The 20,826-nt window shown below is 41.2% G+C and overlaps 3 protein-coding genes across 3 annotated transcripts; 1 reads left to right on the top strand and 2 right to left on the bottom strand.

The window, feature by feature from the left end:
- Window positions 1-473: 473 nt before the first annotated feature.
- On the bottom strand, window positions 474-3,149 carry lrrc69 (leucine rich repeat containing 69). The gene is made up of 8 exons (XM_075450362.1): window positions 2,955-3,149; window positions 2,701-2,827; window positions 2,553-2,625; window positions 2,191-2,386; window positions 1,819-1,890; window positions 1,618-1,719; window positions 1,319-1,498; window positions 474-581 (listed from the first exon to the last, which is right to left on the bottom strand). The coding sequence occupies exons 1-8, from the start codon at window positions 3,147-3,149 to the stop codon at window positions 474-476; spliced, it is 1,053 nt and encodes a 350-aa protein (XP_075306477.1).
- A 4,168-nt stretch (window positions 3,150-7,317) lies between these two features.
- Window positions 7,318-11,137, bottom strand: otud6b (OTU deubiquitinase 6B). The gene is made up of 8 exons (XM_075449277.1): window positions 10,888-11,137; window positions 9,882-10,030; window positions 9,555-9,653; window positions 9,131-9,331; window positions 8,853-8,973; window positions 8,657-8,718; window positions 8,459-8,565; window positions 7,318-8,005 (listed from the first exon to the last, which is right to left on the bottom strand). The coding sequence occupies exons 1-8, from the start codon at window positions 10,955-10,957 to the stop codon at window positions 7,921-7,923; spliced, it is 894 nt and encodes a 297-aa protein (XP_075305392.1). The 5' UTR covers window positions 10,958-11,137; the 3' UTR covers window positions 7,318-7,920.
- Window positions 11,138-12,161: 1,024 nt separating this feature from the next.
- On the top strand, window positions 12,162-20,679 carry rab5aa (RAB5A, member RAS oncogene family, a). Its single transcript, XM_075450235.1, has 6 exons — window positions 12,162-12,360; window positions 16,708-16,929; window positions 17,168-17,319; window positions 17,492-17,614; window positions 17,830-17,923; window positions 18,084-20,679. The coding sequence occupies exons 2-6, from the start codon at window positions 16,764-16,766 to the stop codon at window positions 18,197-18,199; spliced, it is 651 nt and encodes a 216-aa protein (XP_075306350.1). The 5' UTR covers window positions 12,162-12,360; window positions 16,708-16,763; the 3' UTR covers window positions 18,200-20,679.
- Window positions 20,680-20,826: the final 147 nt, after the last annotated feature.

Below are 20,826 nucleotides of genomic sequence, written 5' to 3'. Positions count from 1 at the left end.
AATGTTGAGCAAATGTGATCAAATTTCCACCAGTAGAAACCAACAAATGTAAAGAAAAGGTCTGTGACATTTTCCAGTGCAAAGGTCTGTGTAAATCAACTCTATGAAATAATGGATCTTTAGTCAAACACCTTAAGATAAATCCATCTGCTTCACTTTATAACACTTCAGTTTGTTCTATTATCAGGAACTTTACGAAAGCTGTAGTTGTGGGAAAAAGTACAAATTTTTCTGTTCAGACTTAGGTTAGGAATAAGACTCCTTTGGTTCAGCCAAATGTAGAAATTGTTTACGATCATCTGCTGCCACCTTGTGGCCACAGAGTCAAATGTCACATATAAGTGTACTGTCTTAAGAGGTTTATAATAAAATGTGTGTATAAACAGATTCAAGCAGTTTCTATAAACAAAATGACATGGGCAAGATAGGGGGTTTAATCAAACTGTAGATGGTACCTTTTAATGTGCTCGTGTTTAACTTACAACAACACCATAGTAGCCATGTCCATCTCTATTAAAGCACTTGTATGAACAGAGAAGAGCCCGCACTGGAACAGTCTGCAAACTCTTCACCTTCATGTCCTGGAACACACAAAGACGATTCACATGGCAGGCTACATATTTATCCTGCTTCAGACCAGGAATACACAGAGGAGGGTGTGTAAACTCTTGTGAATCTTCTCGGTTTCCACATAAACCGTGACCTAAAATATCCTGCAGTTTTCACATGTCCTAAAAGAAGATAGACACATCCCTGTTTCACTATCCTCACATACTGAGGAGACGAGCCAGTATTACATATATGTGACTGCCTGGTAAACGTATGTGAACCTCTACAATTGGTAGTTCATTTTGAAGACTAAATTGGAGTCAGGTGTTCTCCATCAATGGGATGATGATCAGGAGACGCTCATTTGGCTGTAAAAAGTGACAAAACCATCTCCAGACAGTTTGGACCGCGGGGTGAACCTGTTTTGACACATCTGACCGATGTCAGCTTGCAATCATTGACGGAATGATGAATTCTCAATAACCTTGCTGAACTCTAAAGGAAACGGGATGGGTGTTTGTGAACTGAATGTCAAGAAAAAAAAGGGTCATGCGGCAGGACAACAAACCTGATTACACGAGTTTACCTTTCAAAGAAATTTAAAAAAATAAATAAATTGTTTTAAATGAACATATCGTTTGTCTTTTCATTCAATGAGATTTTCTATATCTAATATCTAATTCAGTTACATATGCTTTACAAGGTGTCACAGTATTTGTTTTAAAGGAAATGTATGCTGAAAGTAAGCTAAAACAGAAATGAACCTGACCTTTTTCAGACGTACAAAATGCACACACTCCAGCCAGGTGGTGAGGAAGGGACTCCTGCAAACAGCACAACAGCTGGCGCTGGCCAACAAGGTCGTCAGGCACGGGTGGTGGGGAAGCGTCATGTGAATCAGGGAGAACTTATTTCTGTCCTCTCGCAAAACAAATCTTGCAACTTGTTCCTATTGAGAAGCAAAGGGCACAGGAGCGCACCGGAACAACGGTATGAGAAACAAAACACTCATTCTGACGGACATAGTAAATATTCGTTGTTTTGTCTCTTCGCCTCAGTGACACTCACCTTTAATGTAAGCACCTCAACGTCCTGCAGCGAAGACACCGGCTCACACTGCACAAATCTGTTCCCCTCGCAGTACAGTTCCTTCAGTGGCAGCAGGTGGAACTAGACGGTGTCACCACAGATAGACAGTGAGCAGGCATTTCGATTGATTTGAACTACATCGACGTGGCGTTTGGTAAAGGTAATACTTCACACTTGTACCTCAACAGGGAACATGGACAACCTGTTCCCAGCCACATCCAGAACTTGAAGTTTAGCCAGTGCCGTGATGCCCTGGACGAGAAGTCGAGTAAGTAGATTTTGTGATTTTGCTGCTGAATAATTCAAAAGTTGGCAAAGCTGCAGGTGAAGGTTTTTAATTACTTGTTTCTTAAAGTCTTAAAAGCTGCCATTATTTCTGGGTGCTACCAATTCGTTTAATGGAAACTAAGGTGGCTGAACTTATAGCAGCACATAAAATCAGCCATTTTCCTCGGCTTTGCTCACTGCAAATGAGATTGAAAAATAAAAGAGAGGCCGAGGGAGACTGATAGAAGTGTTGTCGTCCTAACGATCACATGGGAGAGTACCCACCTCTGGCAGACTGATCAGCTTGTTTCTGGCTGCATGCAGCTTTGTCAGCTTTCTGCACCGGTAAAGCTGCTGAGGTAGGCAAGGCAGCTCGTTGGAAGTTAAGTTCATCTCCGACAACTCAGTGAGGTGACCGACTTCATCAGGAAGTTCCTCCAGCTTATTGTCCAGGACACTGAGGTGTTGGAGCTTGCTCAAGCTGAACGGGCAGATGGAAAAGCATCATTCTTCATCTGGTCATCTCACAGGAGTTAAATTGCCTTTCTGCGAATTCAATGTCTTTTTTTTTTGCCATCTTTTACCACATGAGCCCATAAGTTAGGGTGTGGAGAACCATTTTAGAAACCATGTTGCCAGTCACGTACCTGTAAATCTCTGGTGGAAGCCTTTGAATATTGTTGTGATTTAGATTGAGGACAACAAGGTTTCGTAAGCGACCTGCAAAATATGGATATTACCACAGTTGAAATCGTTGAAGCTTTGAGTTAATCATGCAAAACAGTAAGAAGCTACCCATCACGTCGGGTGGCACCGCTGTAATTTGGTTTCTGAACAGGTACAGTTTTTTCAAGGACTCCAGATGGCCCAGAACAGCAGGAACCTCCTTCAGGGCATTATTCCCTAAATTCAGTTCAGTCAGCTTGCAGACGGTGCAGAAGGAAAAGAAGCCTATTTAATCACAAATCTGCGAGATGAGTTAAACATTTCAAGTGCTAATTTGGCATTTTTCCAACCAACGGATGAGCAAACAAACGAGCAAGACTCACTTGTTGTAGAGAGAGCAGCTCGGCGGGGAGGCCGCTGATGGAGTTGTTGCTCAACAAGAGGACAGACAGGTTTGGTAATCTGCAGACACACTCGGGAACATGGTTTAATTTCTTCGAATTTAAATTCAAAGAAGTTGCTCTGCCATATAAAGCTCTAACCACTTGGTCTTTGACCGAAAAAGTTTGGCGAGCCATTTTTTCGACGTTTATCAGGTAGCCTACTCTTACTCTGTGAAGTTTCCATGGGGATAAAACGCTCTTCAACCCGTCAGAGATTTACACAGCTAACGTGTGACCTCTAGTGGCCGGTTGTGAGTACAGCAGGATCCACGTGGATTCGCTTGAATGATAGATTAAACAGTTTTCATTTTCGTGTATATTTTTGTATTTTATATTAGTATATTTTTCATAAGACATAAGACAATGCAATGCATTGTGTATTTTATCAAACAGGTTTTTGTTATCCTGTACAACGAAGTTATCTTGATTTTTTTTTTTCTTTTTTTTTTTTTTTTTTTTCTGTATGCTTCAGATAAACAACCTTCACAGCTTCATTACACATTCTTTACTGCCAAACCATCATTATATCTAATTCATCAGGGCAATCGTATAACAATGCTCAGTTAGTCTAAGAAAGCTGGAATTTTCCAAAGCTTTGCAACACATTTTGCCTACAAGTTATCTTGAATTTAACTTAAGAAAGAGTTTGTGGTTGAAACATCTATGAATAAATAAAAGATGTTTTGATCTTCATGGTATTTATTTTTAATGACATTTGGTAATTGTCTATGACTACTATTTGCCTCCGAGATACAAGAGATTTCCAAGCCAGAAAGGAAAAGGTTGTGTTAAGCTAAAAAAAAATGCCCAGCGGAACAATTCAAAACTAAGCTAGGCTTAGATCACCAGGTCAGAAACAAGAAAGCATTAAAAAAAAAGTTTAAAAAACAGAAAAGATTATGAGGGATTTGTCACTGTGAAAGAGTGTATTGGTGTACAGTTCAACAACTTCAAGATTGATTTAAATCAACATAAATTCACAAAGGATTTCATCATATTGGTGTATCAACAAATGAGGGTCAAAACTACTCATGCACAGAAAAAACATTAGCAAAATCCAGAAGCACTGCTGCCTTTCTGAGCTCGAGCTCATTTATGAACTGAGACAAAAAGGTTGTCTTGTGGTATGAAATTCTTCTTGGAGTTAAATAGCAAATAGAACAATTCAGTTTACCATCCCCTCAAACACCTATTTTCTTTCCCACTGCCTTGAAAGCTAATTGAAATTTCAAAGTTTTCTGAAGTTTGTTGTGAAATGTACAGCAGGGCATCCAGCTTTAATCACTTCACGAACTGAAAATTGTGTTGATTCATGGCCAAATAAACGAGGGCTTATTGTTTAACAGCTCTTGTAGCAATCAAAGATTAATATTTCACTCCCTCGTGGCAAGGTTGAGAAATATGATACACTCTATATAGCTTGAGTTCTTAATTGTTTTCAAAACAAGGCAAACTTAAATTCGATCCGCCAGGTGAATAAGTGGGTTATTGCTCACCTCTAAAGTTTTAGTTTTGCAGATTCCCAACTTTTCCAGAAATAGAGTTGCTATTTGCAAAATAGAATTGAACTGTATAAGGCTACTGTGGTTGACAGGAATGGCCTCGTATGCCTCTCCACATTAAAGAAGGGCTGAAGAGTTCTAAGGCTAAGCATTTGTGGTGAGGTCCCTTCACGTTGCTGCATGAATGGAAGCACTGGGACTCTGGTATTGATTATACCGTGTGATATGAAGATTGTTGTGTAGCACAAGTTGTAAGTTATGGTAGTACCCCTGGGCAGCCCTCATTGCAGTCTGCCCCTCCACAGACAGCCTCTGTTTCCTCCTCTTATAGGTTTGAGGGCTATTTTAATACATTTAAAACATTTTAAGCTTACAAAGGCCTTATTTCAATTGTAGTAATAAAGAAATTTCCAGCCTTTATTTCTTTTTTGGTGTCTTGATTTTTGTTTTCTTTCCCTTAGTAGCTCCAGCCCAGATTGATTGATTTGTTTGGAATAAAAAATCTTAATTTTATTATGAAAGTACATCTCTGCCTGTCCGGTACTAACCTGTGTGCCTTATTTTATATCAACCGAAAAATATTTTTTGGGGTTCAGTTCCCCAGTTGGCATTGTCGACCCTGGTCATTCTTACTGAATTATTTACGTGGGTCAATAACAGTTAATAATCATCATGTGAGATTTTAGGACAGACAGTCTAAAGTCATCAGGTGCAGATGGCTGATATTATTTCAGGAAAAAGACAGCAAGTCTTCCACAGCACTCAAACTTTTTCCTGGCTCATACCTAACGTATGTCAGCAGGAAGTGCAGTATGTGAAACTGGAATGATTTACCATATTCTTTGCCCTGTTCTCTGACTGCATTATTGAAATCTGAATACACATTATTAGTGTTTTCCGTGTACACACAGATGGCTTGCATGTGATCTTCGGTCAGAGACTCGTCCTCCTTGCTCCTCATCTTGAACTTGTCTGTTGCACATTTCTTTGCATTCTTCCAGGCATCTTTAAATGATCCACTGTCCAGCTCTTTCGAGTACTCTTTTTTGACCAGGTCTTCCATTTTTTTGTCATTGCAGCCATGGTACATGTCATCAACTGAGTTTTCCATCATGGTTAATGGCCTCGCATCGCGACGGATCTATAAATGACATGAAGAAAAAGAGAGATGTCAAAATAAATTAAAAAGAGATTGTTTGAAAAGTTTGATATTGCCAGTGTCTATTTAGATTAAGGGGTGGCTATCTTAAAAGTAAGAGTGACAGTTGAGATAAGAATCAATGTTAACATTAATGATACTTTCTTCTTCTTCTAAAGAAATGTTTGGGAAATCACATTTTGAGTTACAATGTTCCAGTTATCACACTTAGAAACATATGAGGATTTTCTACTTCTGCATGAGGATTCTGTCATTTTTACAAAAACAACCAGAGTGTGATCTCTTCCTTGGGTACAACAGGGTCAAGGGTATGCAGGAAAACATGTCTGACATGCTCTCTTCACAACTGTGTATCACAAAGACTTTAACGATGCCCACTGGGCACAAGTGGAGGGCACTTTCTCCTGATACTGTTTTCCATGCCAAACTCAGGCTCAGTCATGTTAGTATTTACTAAATCAATGAGACATTCAACTTTTGCAGACCCAATTTCATTTGTATGCCCTAAATAAGAGTGCACACAGGAAACACATGAGGATGTTTAATTAAGGTAATTTGTTCCTTCACAAACAGCAGGAGTTGCTTTGAGCTCTGGGTTAACCGCACTAGAGAACAGCAGGCTCCAAATCCAGCTTGATGCAAGGCCCATCAATAAATTCATACCAAAATCTGGTACCAGCCGAGTGAGTGAGTGAGTGAGTGAGTGAGTGAGTGAATGTATTTATTTATTATGTATTAATTCATTTAAACGTTAATTTGTTCCCAGACAAAAGGGATATCATACCCAGAAGCGACTGTATTCCTCAAACTTTTTCATCTATGCCAAACAAAACATAGCAAATATCCACATTGGTGGAGTTTTGCAACTGAAAACGAGTTTTATACAGGACAGAAAATACGAGTCATAGATTACGTTGTTAGACACATGTGAATTTATCCACTACCGTTAGTTATTGCTCAAAGTTTTCAAATGCAATCATTTGCATGACCAACATATTATCTGCTTTCTTGCTTATACAGGCTGCTTCTGTATATGGACAGGTTTCTATCGCGTGGAAGAGGAAAAACTCTTCATGTCCTGTTCACTGAAGGTCCATTAATCTGTTTTAAGTTTGCAAACAAGTATGCACTGAAGCGAAAGTTGTTTAAAATCTTCTCCTTCCCTTCTAAAATCTTCTCTTCTAGTCCCTCTGTGAGTTTCCACCTGCAGAATCTGCTGCAGGTATTTTCATGTCTTTGGCGAACAAAACTAAAAGTAGATTTTACAAGATCAGAGTAAATTCACGGGAGCTGAAGCACTAGATGAATACCAGAGCCATTTTGGTAGGTTCATGTGGTCCAGTTCAACTACGATTATATATGGTGCTGAATGTCTAAAGTGGGAATTATTCAATTTATCTTTAAAAAAAAATGAAGCCAGAGCCAGAGGAAACAGATAAACTTTGTCTTTTTCATGAACCAAATACCATTAAAGCTACAGGCGGTTATGATAAGACCCTGGCTCCTTAGCACCAGTTGAGTGGTGCTATATTCATCCATTATGTTCATTAAATAACAAAATGGATAAGTCAGTACTGATATGTAGATCTGCTCATGCCTGGACTCTAAGTAAGTAGGACAAACGGGGGAAAATTGAACATCATTTAAGTTTAAACAATCAACTGTTTATTGGTGATTTGTCAAAACTGTCAGCAACAAAATGACTGGATGAAGAAAACAGGTGTAGTTCTAATAACTTTGCATCGTAACAGTATTAGATGAGACCAATAAAAACAGTAGTCATCCTGGTTAATTCTCTGGGAGCTGAAGTTTGTACAGTCAGCTCTAAATAGATAACTTCTTGTGAAGTTTGGGCTCTAGTTCAAGAATGCTTTCCAAAAATTCTGGATATCAAGCAAGTACAGTGCCATACCACTTTCTATGGATTAGATGCGAGAGGTCTAATACATAGTGCACAAGACTGAACTCATAGGTACATTATTATACTCCTGGGGTATTGAATGTGAAATAATTGACAACTCAGTTTTATTTCCATGTTATTTGTTCATGAGCACAATGTTTTCTGAAGAAAGGAACTCATTTTAATTTACAATTCCTGCTCAGTTTGGTTTTATTTTGAAACAGAGAAGTACCACTCAAGCTTAACACCCTCCAAATAAGCGGATGTTAGTCCTTTGTGTTTGAGGCGTGAACCCTCTCTGAAACACACACGTTGGTTCGTGTCACAGCAAAACTGCTCCGTTTCTCAGCTGTCCTCAACGCTGACTGGATCCTTTAGCCGCTCCACGCTGTTGTAGTGTTCGCCTAGACCGTAGGCATGACGCATATATCTGCAAAGAAATAAAGAAAAGGAAATTAGGTTTCATGACTCGAGAGGTCTGAGAAAAATAAAACGGTTTATGCAGAAAAAAGGTATAAAAGTATGTCTGTTTGTGGCTGTTTGCATCAGTTTACATGTGGTTAAAGGATGGTCCAAACCGTCACATTTGAATAATTACACGGTTGGAATACCCTGTACTCCAACTGGCACTTATCTCAACTGATGAAATTGATAATACACGTTTAAGAGAAGAGTCTTTTGTTGAGCCTGTTACAAAGGATCGGTTTGCATGAAGAGATTACATTTGAAACATTAGTCAAAACCTGCTGCCATGAATATCTTGGCTGAAATGTAAATCCAGTCATACTGCCTGATAGGAACTTAAAGTCGCTTCCAACCACATTATCTGTTCTTTTACGTTCTACTGCAACAGATATCAAACGCCATACACAGACGTTCTTACACTAGAGTGACGGGTTCACTGTCATATTCCTCGCCGATCTTTATAGAGGGGGAGTCCGCCTGGATCACCTCCATTGGCAAATGGAGAACCTGGGTCAAAGCTTTAAGCTATGAAAAGAAAACGTGGGCTTATTAAAAAGGTATAGGAGAAAAAAGAGAAACATCAGTGTGAATATGGAGCAACTTAAGAGACACTCACTTCCAGCTGCCCACCCCAAGCTGCTGTGTGCTCCACATCGCTGCAGTATTTCTCAAACTCCTCTGGAAGCAAACACATTCCTACTGTAAATACCTGCAAACACCATCAGGCTGCGAGTAGTTGCCTTTTCCCCCCGTATATGTACTCACAGCTGGGGCGGTTTGTTTATGGAAACCAGTATCAAAGACAGCTTTACCTGGCGTGAACATGTCGCCAGTGCTGGGGTTGCTGAGGAAAGGCAGGAAGTCGTCAGCATGGCTTCTCATGCGCTCAGCAGTGCGGGACCGCAGCTCCTTCATGCTCATGGTTAACTCAGGCTAAAACAGAGCAGAACACCACAGAATTTCTAGACTCTGTGTGTAAAGTGGAAGTGTTTCATTGTGCAGGCGCAAAAGAGTGTTATCGATTCACGTTTTCCCATCACATCTCAGATTTGGCATTCAAACTATGACAAAACTCTTGGAAATGAGATACCTTTGATCGCTGCGTCAGCTGATCTTCAATGGCCCGATACATGCAGTGACCATCAGAGGGGATCTCCTTGATCTGTAGCTTTTGCTGGGCGAGTTTCTTAGCCAGCTTTAAGCCCTCCTGGTGCCTCATGCCTTGCAGGTTCAGCACCTCGGCCTCCGCTATCCTGGTTTCCCTCTCCTTCTCCTGTGCTGCCTTTTTGTCCTGAGAACCATTCAAATAAACAAAGATCTAATCACTACCTATTATAACTAAAAGAAATAAACAACAATCGTATCACTGTATTTGAGTGCCAATTGGACATTATTAAAAATGTGTGTTTTGAATGAGAATTCTAGGAAAGTAGGCTGCTTCATTATGTAAAAGAACTGGAGACATCATTGTACGCCGTTGGTAGTAACACGCCGCACTTTGAGCTGCATCTCACCCTTCTCTTCTGTGCTTTGGTTACTCGTGGCTCCTTGAACTCTTGCTGTTCTCCACCTTCCATCCTCAGGGTCTCCACACCATTTACCGCCTCCTCCACCTTGCAAGATTGAGTTAACGATAGCAATGGTTATGTTGCTGAAGCTGGTACGGTACAGAGACTAGAGTTCATGAACTGTAAGCATGAATGGTGAAACATGTATTTCAAATTAACAATATCTACAATTAGACAGCCATAACAATAAAGCAAAAGCCTTCTTTTTTTTTGCAAACGTATCAAAAATAGAACCATACTTGATCTGTCGGGTTATCGGACTAGAAGCATTACCTCTGTGTCAGTTGCAGATTTGAGCTGCCCGAATTCCTCCTCATGTTTCTGATTCAGGTCAGCCTCTAGTTTTGCAATCTCCTCCGTCAGCTGTTTCCGTCTTTTCTTGTCATTTTTGGGGACTGCATTTTTCATACTCTGGATTTTACCTGAAAAACAAAGCAAAGGAGCAGACTGAGTGACAGAACAATATCAACAAACAACACAGAATACACAGCTCTCGGACAGCTGCGGTGGGCATCGGTTCGAAGAGCAAAGTTTTGTTGCCAAACCCTTTTGTTAACAACAAAAAGGTTCACAGTATGTTTTGAAGGATTACTAAAATCCTAAAATGCATCTAAAAGAGAGAAGAGGGTCAAGGAAAGAGGAGGCTCGTTGGAAGTTAAATGATGCAGTTGTGTTACATGTCATAGTAAGTTGAGATCAGTTTAAAATGACATTCTCAAGCAAGGACCTCTCATTTTGTTAAATGCCTGTGACTTTGCCTCCTCCTTCCAGTGTCTGAAGTCTCTTCCTCTGCTCACATCTCTGGTGGCAAGGACCAAAGGACTAAGACACAAAAAGAGGAGTCAAGTATGTGCAAATTGGGCACTACTGGATTATGTACATCAACCAGCATCAACTGTAAGATATTTAAAATATTCAGAAACGAGCTCTCCTCTGAATGACAGTTTGTTTTTTAATCACATTCACATAATATTTTTGACATCAGTGGCCTTCAGAGTTTCAACCAAACGTGAGCTGTGAAGCAGTGGTTGTATGCCTGCTTTGAAGCCGTGCCAATGTCACTATGCAAATCCAATCGTTATGAGTTATAAGTGTGAAAACAAACAGCGCTGCCCCCCTTCAGGGCTGTCTCATTTAAAATGACACCAGCCTTCCTGGGCTGTTAGCGGCCCCATGCTAACCCTCTAAATTATAACAACATATGTGAATGCCAGCTTGCTGGTAACAAGCAGGTAAAACTGTCAGTGTACAACGAAAGAACCCAGGTAACGGAAGATACCCTGCAGGTCCTTCTTCTCTTTGCGGTGCTGCTTCACCATGAGCTCCTCTTGTGTCTCCACCTCCGCCATGGCTGGATGCCGCTGTTTAGTTTGTTCAGAGAGCCTCTGTGAACTGCATGAAGCTGTCGCGGGGTCACTCTTGCAACTTACTGAGAATTTCTACCACAAGACTGCAAAACTATTGAGACAACCGTAAATAAAACGTGCTGTCATGGCCTCCGGAGGATGCGATGGGGCGTTGAGGTTCTTCGTCGCCAGACAAAAAAAAACGAGCGTTAAGCTACAGCGACATCTGTTGGCGAGTTCACGTACTACAGCTCCACCATCACAGCCATAGACACAGCACCCAGGTTTGAACTTTCACCCTCATCATTCGCATAAATATTTTCTCAGCCCATGTGATAAACAGAACACAAGTAGCTCAGTATATAGAGGATTTGTATTGAGTCTGTTAATCTGAACGTGTATGAGACTGAACGTGTTTCACTTTTCCCTTTCTTCCTATCTCGTAGATACCCCCGCATTCCATATCTCTTGTGATCATTGGTTTCCTACCTGGGTAATGCACAGCCCAAGGAGTCCCAATAAGAAAAGGTTCAAAATATGATTTTGAAATAGGTATTAGAAAGAGAACAAATACTCCCGCTCCCATAAAATTATGTTTCCTTGTGTACCGATGTGTATATATTTTTTTCTCCTGTAAAATATTGGATCCAGTTTAATAATTATAAAAATCAAATTGAAGGGGGAAACCCACCCTTTGATAAAAACAAACATATTGGTGGTTTGCACATCTGTGATGAAAAATGAAAAAATGATTTGAATCAGTTTCAGGCCAAGGTGTTTGCGAACCAGGGCTTTGGTTATCTCAATATGCACACACAAGGAAATGTTGTCTTCACCATAAAGTCTAGATCTGTACTGATGTCTGTTCACGGACATGTAACAGAGTGCTCTTATTGTTTCTCATCTCTTTTAGTTCGATTCATTTGAACACAAACCATAATAAATCTGTATATTGTTCCAGAGAGCAAATTTGTCTGAAAATATTTGGACTTTGAGCTTTTTGTCATTTCAGCTGTTTAACCTAGTCAAGTTATATAATGAACGTGGTCTTGGCGTAAAAGTTCGGTTTTAAGTAGAGTATTATGATGTGTAAAAACCCTTCTGGTGTTATGACACGGCAACAAAACCGTGTCGCGTTTTGGGCCTGTTTGAGGGGTCCTGTAGGTAGCTGGGCAGCTCATCTTGTTTGGCCGACGTGCCTTGTGACGTGGCACGGAGAGCGGAAGAGCTTGTTTGTGTTTTGGTTCTAAGGGGGAAGTTGCGAGAAGAAAGAAAGGAGGAGACGTGACGGGATTGTTGAAATTATTTTCTTGGCTGCCCAACCACCTCGTCCCAGTGCCCCCGGTCAAGCGGGTAAATACTACAGCGGTGGTATTAGAGAGATCACCACACCGTCTGGTTCTCAGGTAGCGTACTTGTCAAGTTGTCGTTTCCAGCTGGCTGAGTGACTTGCGCTAACGTTTGCTCAGTAGTCATCAGTGACTTCGTTAGCCAGCGCTGTCGCTAGCTGACTCCAGATATGTTGGTGATCTTTGATAGCTATGGGAATAAGGGTATATAGGCCTTTGTCATGTTCTGCCGTGTTGGACTGTTTCTCCTCTTTAGTGACGGTGTGCCGTTAGCAAGCAGCTAAGGAAACCTGGTTTCGCAGGTTACATGACAAGCATACTTGTTTAGCCGCCAGCTAAATGGGTGGGTGTACTGCTAAGTGCTAACAAGCTAATGTTGGTGAATTGAGGGTTTGGCTACTCCCCTGTAAGTAACATTGGTAAAGTGAGACTTGCAGCCGACTTTCAAATTTTAAAAAAATATCTGAAAACGGGGACACTTATTCAATGGGGCGACTGTTCTTTTGTTTTGGTGCTTTTCTTGCCGTGGTTGTGGGGCTGTTTTTACTGAGCGTTTAAAAGGCAAAGGCTGGTTAGTAGCACTTTGGCTAACCAGCTTCTCAGTAAATTGAGAAGTGGTGTATCTACCCCGCTTAACAAAATAGATGCAAGGCCACAGCTAGCACGAGTAAGTGTGTTTATAGTCTACGGATGATGATAAATCCAGGTCTTGTGTTGGCATCGCTGTCATGGAGTGCGCAGTGTTTGTTGACAGTCAGTGTATTAAGTCCGGGTAAACACGGGGACTTCTCGCTGCAGTTCATCATGCATCTTTGTGTTCCTTTTGCTAGTTTTCTTTTCAAAACTCTCCATTTTTCTTAATGAACCAGAGTTAGGGGATTTGTATCCAATGTAGAAATCTACTGATTTGCAATATGACTCCTTTTTTCCCCCCCGTTTGTTGTTTTCATGAGTCCCAAGTTCCTTCTCAGACCTCTAATTGACAGGATGTCCTATGATTTTATCATTTCTATCCAATGGAAAGTTTATCCGCATGGTAATAATCAAACTGAGGCCGTTAGACATCTATAAAACCGAAGCAGGATGGGAAGCGGCAAACCTCAAAATAAAGCGCCCCATGTTTCTGGACACAAAATAAAACGAAAAAAAACATTTGAAAATAAGTGGCAGTATATATCCCACTTTATCTAGAATGGAAGTCACAAACCCACGTTAATCCTGCTCATTAGGCAGTTTGTTTTGATGCAAAATAGGCTGTAGTCTATTGCCTACATCCCTGTCGTTGGGAATTATATCATTTGTGGTTAACTAACTTTTTAAGCATGTGCAGTGCACTGCTGGGAGATGATCCAGTAAGCTCAGTCTTTCCTCAGTACGTGCTGAAGTTCTTCACCACATCAGTGCATTGACACATGTCCCGAAGGGTTTCCTGTCTCTGTTACTTCTGATTTGATCAGTGATTTCAGTGTGGCCTGCAACTTGAGGAAAGAGATTGCGCCGGCATAATCTGGCTACACATACACTGTGTGACCGTTTCATCATAGATGTTTGCTTCTCTGTTGTAAAACTAAAGCTGTGCACCGTTTATTCTCTTAATGGGATGTTTTAAAAAGCCAATATGCCAATGCTGCGACGAGTTGAACTTGTGCGACGTTTGATTAACGCTCTTGAGCCCAGGAGCTGACAGATGAGTGAGTTTCAGTCAGCTTTAAGGAGTCTCTCCTGTGGCATGAAATAAACTTTAAAGAGCATAAAGTCAGGTCAATTTTACACGACTTTAAAAGAATCTGAAGTTTTTGTTTCCATGCACAGGTGAAAAGCGGACAGTGAGTTTAGAGCTAAGATCATCTCTCTGCCTCCGAAATTAAAGTAATTTCCATAACATCTTCCTTACGTTGCCGAGGAGAGCTTCGTGCATACCCGAGCAGCTGTTTTCAGATGCAGATATGGTGAGTTAAAAAAAAGAAAGATGTTTGGTCTGACTTTCACATGTCGGGGACTGACTGTAGTCCATCACTTGTTTAGATGGAAAAGACTCCTTGAGAGGCATTTGTTGCACTTGTGGCAACATAATGAATTATTCCCAAGTGAGGTAATGCTGTTTTCTGTCACTTTCCTCTATTCCACGCACGTTGACACTGGGGGGGATAGGACTGTTCTAATGTTTAGAGGTTAGACAAACCGTTTGTCCACCTTGAACCAAAATGTTAGAAAGAAAAGCATATTTTTCCCCTTGCTTTGGGGTTGCTGAGGCTCTCTTCTGTGGCCTCTGCTTGGGTCCCCTGTGCTGTGACCCGCTGCAGGCACCTTTGTCCGGTTTTCATTTCTCAGAATAAAAATCTTACACTTGAAAAGTGGTCGATGTAGAAGAAACCCTGGCCTCAAAGTTTATCGTAGAGGCCTTAACCGCCACAGGTAAACACTTCTCTGAGAACTGAGTTGCGAGTGTTATAGTAAACAAAGATACCCATTGCGCTTTATTGCATTACAGACAGCATATGTGATTCTGAGGAGTTTGGACGGGAGTGCGCAGTGAGCGTTAGGTTTGTATTCAGTGATGGGAGTCCACAAATCCTTATATGGACAACGTTCTCCTTCTAAAGGCACACATAGACTGTTATTATCTCCCAACAACAGCCATTTGTGTTTTTTTTTGTCTTCACAATTCATTCCTAAATAAGTCGGCATGCAGTGCATACAGCAGCTCTCGCAGTAGTAACGGGGCTGAGTTATGTGGGCGGGTCTTCTACTCTTGTTCAGTCTTGTCATAAATCAGTCGCGGTTAGGGACAGGACTTCTTTAGCTCTCTGTTATTGTACGTGGTTCTGGTGGGCTTTCTTTGCCTCTTTGGTAATTAAATCTATGCTAAACTCTTACTCCTTGTTGCAGCACAGTCAGTCAGACCCGGTCAGTGCTTTTTGGAATGTTGAATTGGTGAGAGATATCTCTGATATTGTTTCTTGCTATTTTGCTGCCCTCTGACTGTTTTGGGGTGTATGCTTTGGGCAGAAGGTGGGTAGAGGACGACTTACAGCAGCGTGCGGGTGTGAGGAATCGAAAAGGATTATGTCCACATCAAGCAGACATGAACACAGAATCTGGCAATGCGGCAGCTTCCCACTGGGTTGTGTGCATGTTTTTAACTTGGGTTTTTAGAATGAAACAGTTCAAAACTGGAGTTCAGCCTACAGACTGGAGTCGAGGCAAGTTCCCTTTATTTATGCAACAACTAGGCGATTCAAATGGCTTTACAAAGAAAAGAAAATCCTTTACAATAAAAATGAAGATGGATGCACTCACCATTCTGCAAATGGGAAGCTGCTGCAGTCATAAAGCACAGCATCACTGACAACAGATAAAAATGTCAACTTCTCTCTTGAGTCAATAGATTCAGTCATCAGTCGTCATCATGTTGTAATTGACTTCATTCACTCCTTATGATCAGTGCACAGGGGGTCCTTTTTCACAGATGATTGCATATCAGCCTTCAAAGGGAATCATTCTTATCCAGTCACGTTTCAAGTCTCACTCCATTTCCAGCCTCTTGTCCACTTGAGTTCATTTCTGGTTCAGAAAGGTCAACATTTCAACAGCCAAACGCTGAACTCCAGCCTTTAAAGCCTCACTTCTCTAACAGATGTCTCGATGGTTTCTCCACCTTTTCCGCACGCTCCACGATCCAGCTTCAGTCTATGTGAAATGGCCCCTGCAGAACTCGTACAAGATGCAGCATAGAGAAGTGATACCACCGGGCTGATGTTTGACTTTGTTGTGCGAGATGCATCACTTTTCATGTCTGTTTCATGTATGTCTTTACTGTCAGTTTGTAAAGGTGGGACCCAACAAGTCCAAATTTAAAAAAGAGAGTTCATTACGAACAGACAACAGGAGCCACTATTTTGAATTATATCCCTTAGATAGATTTTTCAGTCGAGCTGCAGGTTGAATGGTTTGTAAGCTTTGTGAGGTCACTACTCAGACCTTCAGAGTACTTAAATGTGTACTGCGATAGAACAGCCATGCCACTTTTGTTTTTCAAAGTTAAGTTTTTATGCTTTTTATGCACTTGTCAGATCAAGTGTTTTATCTCTCATTGCCTTTTAAATACTCTTTGTTTTATTTTTAAAAATAAAACACTGCTGCGTCATATTGGAAACCAAAGTTGTTGCTCTATTTTAAGCCCCATAAACTTATAAACTCAGCTAATGTCAAGCTAAAGTAGCCCTTCAGTCCACCTTAACAAAATGTTTGATGGTGAAGTTTGGGAACATCGTACTTAGCAGATGTGTTTTGTTTTTTTTAGATTAATCCTTAACTCTCAAGAGTTGGATGTGTGTTTATTACTCTGTGATAAGTTTTCTGTTTTTTGTTTTTTTTTGTTGTCGTTGTTGTTTTTTCCTGCAGCAAAAGTCCAGATAGTGAAGTTTGGCACAAAGGCTACCATCCGATCTGATTAGGTCATGGCCAATCGAGGAGGAGCTACAAGACCCAATGGGCCCAATGCAGGGAACAAGATCTGCCAGTTTAAGCTGGTTCTGTTGGGGGAATCGGCCGTCGGGAAGTCCAGCTTAGTGCTCCGCTTTGTCAAGGGTCAGTTCCACGAATTCCAGGAGAGCACAATAGGAGGTGAGCATCGTGTCTTCAGACCAGTCTGTTTCTCAAGAGGTTTTTTTTTGTTGTTGTGATCGCCGGTGGCCATTTGCATTTTGATTTAAATTAATTATGTAAATATTTGATACCTGGGGCATTTAAACTCTTAACTCTGTCTTTTGGTGTATTCCTGAGCTGCTCTGTTTAAATGGCTGTGAAAAGAGAAGGTTTGGTGAGGATGCTGACTCACTTCCTTTTTTCGTCCTATCTGCAGCGGCCTTTCTCACCCAGACAGTGTGTCTAGATGACACAACAGTGAAGTTTGAAATCTGGGACACTGCTGGTCAGGAGCGTTACCACAGTTTGGCACCCATGTATTACAGAGGAGCCCAAGCCGCCATTGTGGTCTACGACATCACAAACGAGGCACGTTCATAGGTCACTGACTAAGTTTGGTAATGCTGTTTTCCCAATACATGTCTGGCTTCAAGTTGGATTGATGACACTGGCTTTTATTCAGGCGTGCCAGATGCCACTAGATCACATGTACAACGAGTCATGAGTCATCACGAGAGTATTAACGTCTTTTATTTTGCAGGAGTCTTTTGCACGGGCAAAGAACTGGGTGAAGGAGCTCCAAAGACAAGCGAGCCCTAATATAGTCATCGCTCTGTCGGGCAACAAAGCTGACCTAGCCAGCAAGAGAGCTGTTGACTTTCAGGTCAGTCTGTTTGTTTTTGAATGTGTCTTGCCACTCTTATCACTGTATTTTGTTTAGTGTGATCACATCCAGAACAAACATGAGAAATATGTTGATTATTAATCTGCAGCCTTGACTTTCAGTCTTCTTATTAACCTCTGATGGTCTTTCTGGTGTGTCTGCATGCATGTGCAGGGATGTCTTGAACATTCATGCTGTTTACACTGTGTTAACAGGATGCCCAGTCCTACGCAGACGACAACAGCTTACTTTTCATGGAGACGTCGGCCAAGACATCTATGAATGTGAACGAGATATTCATGGCTATTGGTGGGTAACTCACAACGCGTGCTTATAGGTTTTGCCCCGTGCGTTTACATGGGGATAATCAGTCTCCACTAGGCTAGGGCCGTTTGTGTTTGTCTTGAAGATTTAAACGGATGAATCTGCCCCCCCCCCCCTAAAATGAAATGTTGCCTTTTCTCCTCAGCAAAGAGATTGCCAAAAAGTGAGCCTCAAGCCCCAGGTGCCAACAGCGGGCGGAACCGGGGGGTGGACCTGACGGAGGCCGCCCAGCCAGCCAAGGCCCCATGCTGCTCTAACTAACCAGAATGAAGAACACACTTTTTCCAGACCTGTACACTAGTAACTAATGTGGTCAATGCCCCCAGATGCCACTGCAGCTACTAATGCAATGTGTCACCCATTGTCACCCATAGAAAAGATGCCCTGTGAGCACCCCCCCCCCCCCTTTTTTTTTTTTGCCTCCTCTCTTTTGCAGTAGCGAAATGTGTGTCTTCTCACTGATCTCTCTTCGTGGCTCTGTCTCTTTTCCTCCATCATGGTTCTGCTACTACCTGGTGAAGCCTCCTAAACCACTCTGTCTTACTTTCTGCCATCCATCGTGTTACATCTATCAATTGTTATTGATAGGTCGGTGATTGCAGATGAGAGAAGCATAAGTACAACCTCCCCTCAATCATTTTCGTTCAAAATGTAGATAAGATAGAGTTCGACTTTGAGGCGCTTCCCTTTTCTCAAATAGCTAAAGACTTTACTACTGTTTTTTTCACTATAATTTTAGTGAAATTATGGATGCACATAGCTGTATACTTACATGGGCTTGAATAGAATAAATAGTTTGACCTTTTGTCTGCAGTAGCACAAAAAAAGTCTGTTAGAGATAAGGAGTCTGTGTTTGTGAGTCTCAGTGAAAGGAAAGGCGGAGGGGAGAGAGACAGAGAGGAACCCTTAAATCTGCACCCCTCTCTTGTCACTGGAACCTTTTTATCTTCAACTTTAAAAAAAAAAAAAAAAAAAAAAAGAGAATTGTGGACTACAGTCCTTTTAAAGTCTCTGCCCTCTGCTATCCATCTCCTTTCACCCCTGTTAAACCCTATAAGCACTCGTGTACTTTCTCATTTTCCACCTGTGGGCTCCACTCCGGGGGCCACGCCTGCTTGTAGCTGTCCATAGTGGCATTGTGCAATGTTTTTGCAGTCTTTACCCTCCGAGTGTCTGCGAGGACCGGTGCAACGCAGCAAAAGCCCCTCTCCACCCAGCTTGGCGCTGAGGTACGCATCAGTGACCTCCTTCCCATTCCTGATGTGCTCTGTCCTTTCTTAAATCATGTGTAGCTCATCCCTTTTTGGTCAGGTTTTTTTTTTTTTTTTTTTTGGAGATTTCTGCCATTTGATGATCATTTCCGTCATCAACTTTTCCATTTTGTCAGCATTGCTGGACAGCTGCTGGGTTTGCACCAATGTAAAAAAGCAAAGGTGTGATGGTCGTGAGTGGGGTGTTGCAATATGTGAGGGGTTCTCCATAATGATGTTGGCATTATGATTATTTGACATCTTCTCTTAATCAGATAGTGCTTTAGAGACACTTGTGTGTCAGTATGTTCAATTTGAGCCCGGGCCGGGCCGCTGACTGATCTCATCTGTGGACTTGGTCACATGCACATTGGAGTGTGTGCGTGACTGATCACACATTTGCACAATGATACACGCATTGACACCCCCCCCCCCCCCCCCCCAAAAAAAAAAACTCCTTTCTGACCTGAACTTCACTGTAGATCAGCGCACACACACGGTCTGTTACACCTCATCCACTCTTCAGTACACACGTTTGTGTTCTTCCTTGTCCTCGCTGTACATTGTTGCATCCAGATGCACACAGACATATTTACATTGAATCCCCTCCGGTCAATAACCCTTGTTTTTTTTGTTTTTTTTCTACTCCTTTGTCTAACTCATGCCTTGCACTAACAGATGCTCATGAATTTATCTTGTCATAATTTCAGCCAGTGTGATATAAATATATACATAATATAAATATATAAATAATATACTGTAAATATGGTGTTGCAGTGTAGTCTACCTTTTTTGATTTACCTGTGACAGGACTAATGCTTGCTAGGGAGTTGTCTTGATAATCATTTATAAAAAATTTAAAAAAAAGAAAGAAAACTGTACAGTTGGCAGGAAAACGGCCACAATCTAGGTTTGGAGTTTTGTTGCTGTTCCTTTTTTTTTCTTCTTTTTTTCCCCACACATACAGTTGAATTATAATCAGTGGTGGTCTTTATAAATGTATGTAGTGTAATTAACAACAACGACAAAAAAAATCTAATTGCATTTATTTAGATGTCTCGTCTTGTACTTTTTTTTTTTTCTCAAAAAAAGAAAAACTTGTTATAGACTTTTTCTTATTATTTGGAATGGACAATGATGCCTTGTTACTTAGTACTCCTTGTTAGTAGACCGAACTTCAACTTCCAAAAGCACCTGGCGGGGAAGTTCCAGAGGAGTAGGGCATCCTTTAAAGTGGTCCGAGAATCCATCTGCCTGCCTCTGCGCAACATTTCACATGTAGGAACAGTATAACAGCGGTCAGCTGGCACAACGGTGATTTACAATTAAATGAGTTAACACATACTAGGGATGTAAATTGTATTTTTATTTTATTTTTTTCGCGTGAACACTTCTTTGCAGCAGGAAACATTTAAAATGCATACATTTTACAGTACTGTTATGTAATGACCAAATAAATACTGAAATAAATTTGATCATTTATCATTGTAATCAGGCTGCTGATGTGTGTATGGACTCACTTGCATTTTTCTCTAAACTTTGCACAACTTCCGTCCGTTTTTATCTTTGTATCTTGCCCTCTTTTTGTCGTTTCGAGGAGCAAACTTGAAATATTAACGTGCGTCTCGTGGTGTGACG

This window comes from Odontesthes bonariensis, chromosome 18 (assembly GCF_027942865.1).
Source record: "Odontesthes bonariensis isolate fOdoBon6 chromosome 18, fOdoBon6.hap1, whole genome shotgun sequence".
Taxonomy (NCBI): domain Eukaryota; kingdom Metazoa; phylum Chordata; class Actinopteri; order Atheriniformes; family Atherinopsidae; genus Odontesthes; species Odontesthes bonariensis.
This window is presented reverse-complemented; position numbering and strand designations above follow the sequence as displayed.

What these genes read in the sequence shown, in the direction of transcription:
- rab5aa (XM_075450235.1), top strand. Translation starts at nt 16,764, where the DNA reads ATGGCCAATCGAGGAGGAGCTACAAGACCCAATGGGCCCAATGCAGGG. An exon ending in TCTACGACATCACAAACGAG is followed by an intron (nt 17,320 to 17,491) that starts GCACGTTCATAG and finishes TTTATTTTGCAG; the next exon opens with GAGTCTTTTGCACGGGCAAA. An exon ending in CGAGATATTCATGGCTATTG is followed by an intron (nt 17,924 to 18,083) that starts GTGGGTAACTCA and finishes TTTTCTCCTCAG; the next exon opens with CAAAGAGATTGCCAAAAAGT.
- lrrc69 (XM_075450362.1), bottom strand. Translation starts at nt 3,149, where the DNA reads ATGGCTCGCCAAACTTTTTCGGTCAAAGACCAAGTGGTTAGAGCTTTA. An exon ending in AGCTGATCAGTCTGCCAGAG is followed by an intron (nt 1,891 to 2,190) that starts GTGGGTACTCTC and finishes CTTCTCGTCCAG; the next exon opens with GGCATCACGGCACTGGCTAA. An exon ending in TGTCCATGTTCCCTGTTGAG is followed by an intron (nt 1,720 to 1,818) that starts GTACAAGTGTGA and finishes GACACCGTCTAG; the next exon opens with TTCCACCTGCTGCCACTGAA.
- otud6b (XM_075449277.1), bottom strand. Translation starts at nt 10,957, where the DNA reads ATGGCGGAGGTGGAGACACAAGAGGAGCTCATGGTGAAGCAGCACCGC. An exon ending in AGCTGACGCAGCGATCAAAG is followed by an intron (nt 8,974 to 9,130) that starts GTATCTCATTTC and finishes GCTCTGTTTTAG; the next exon opens with CCTGAGTTAACCATGAGCAT. An exon ending in CTTGGGGTGGGCAGCTGGAA is followed by an intron (nt 8,566 to 8,656) that starts GTGAGTGTCTCT and finishes TTCTTTTCATAG; the next exon opens with CTTAAAGCTTTGACCCAGGT.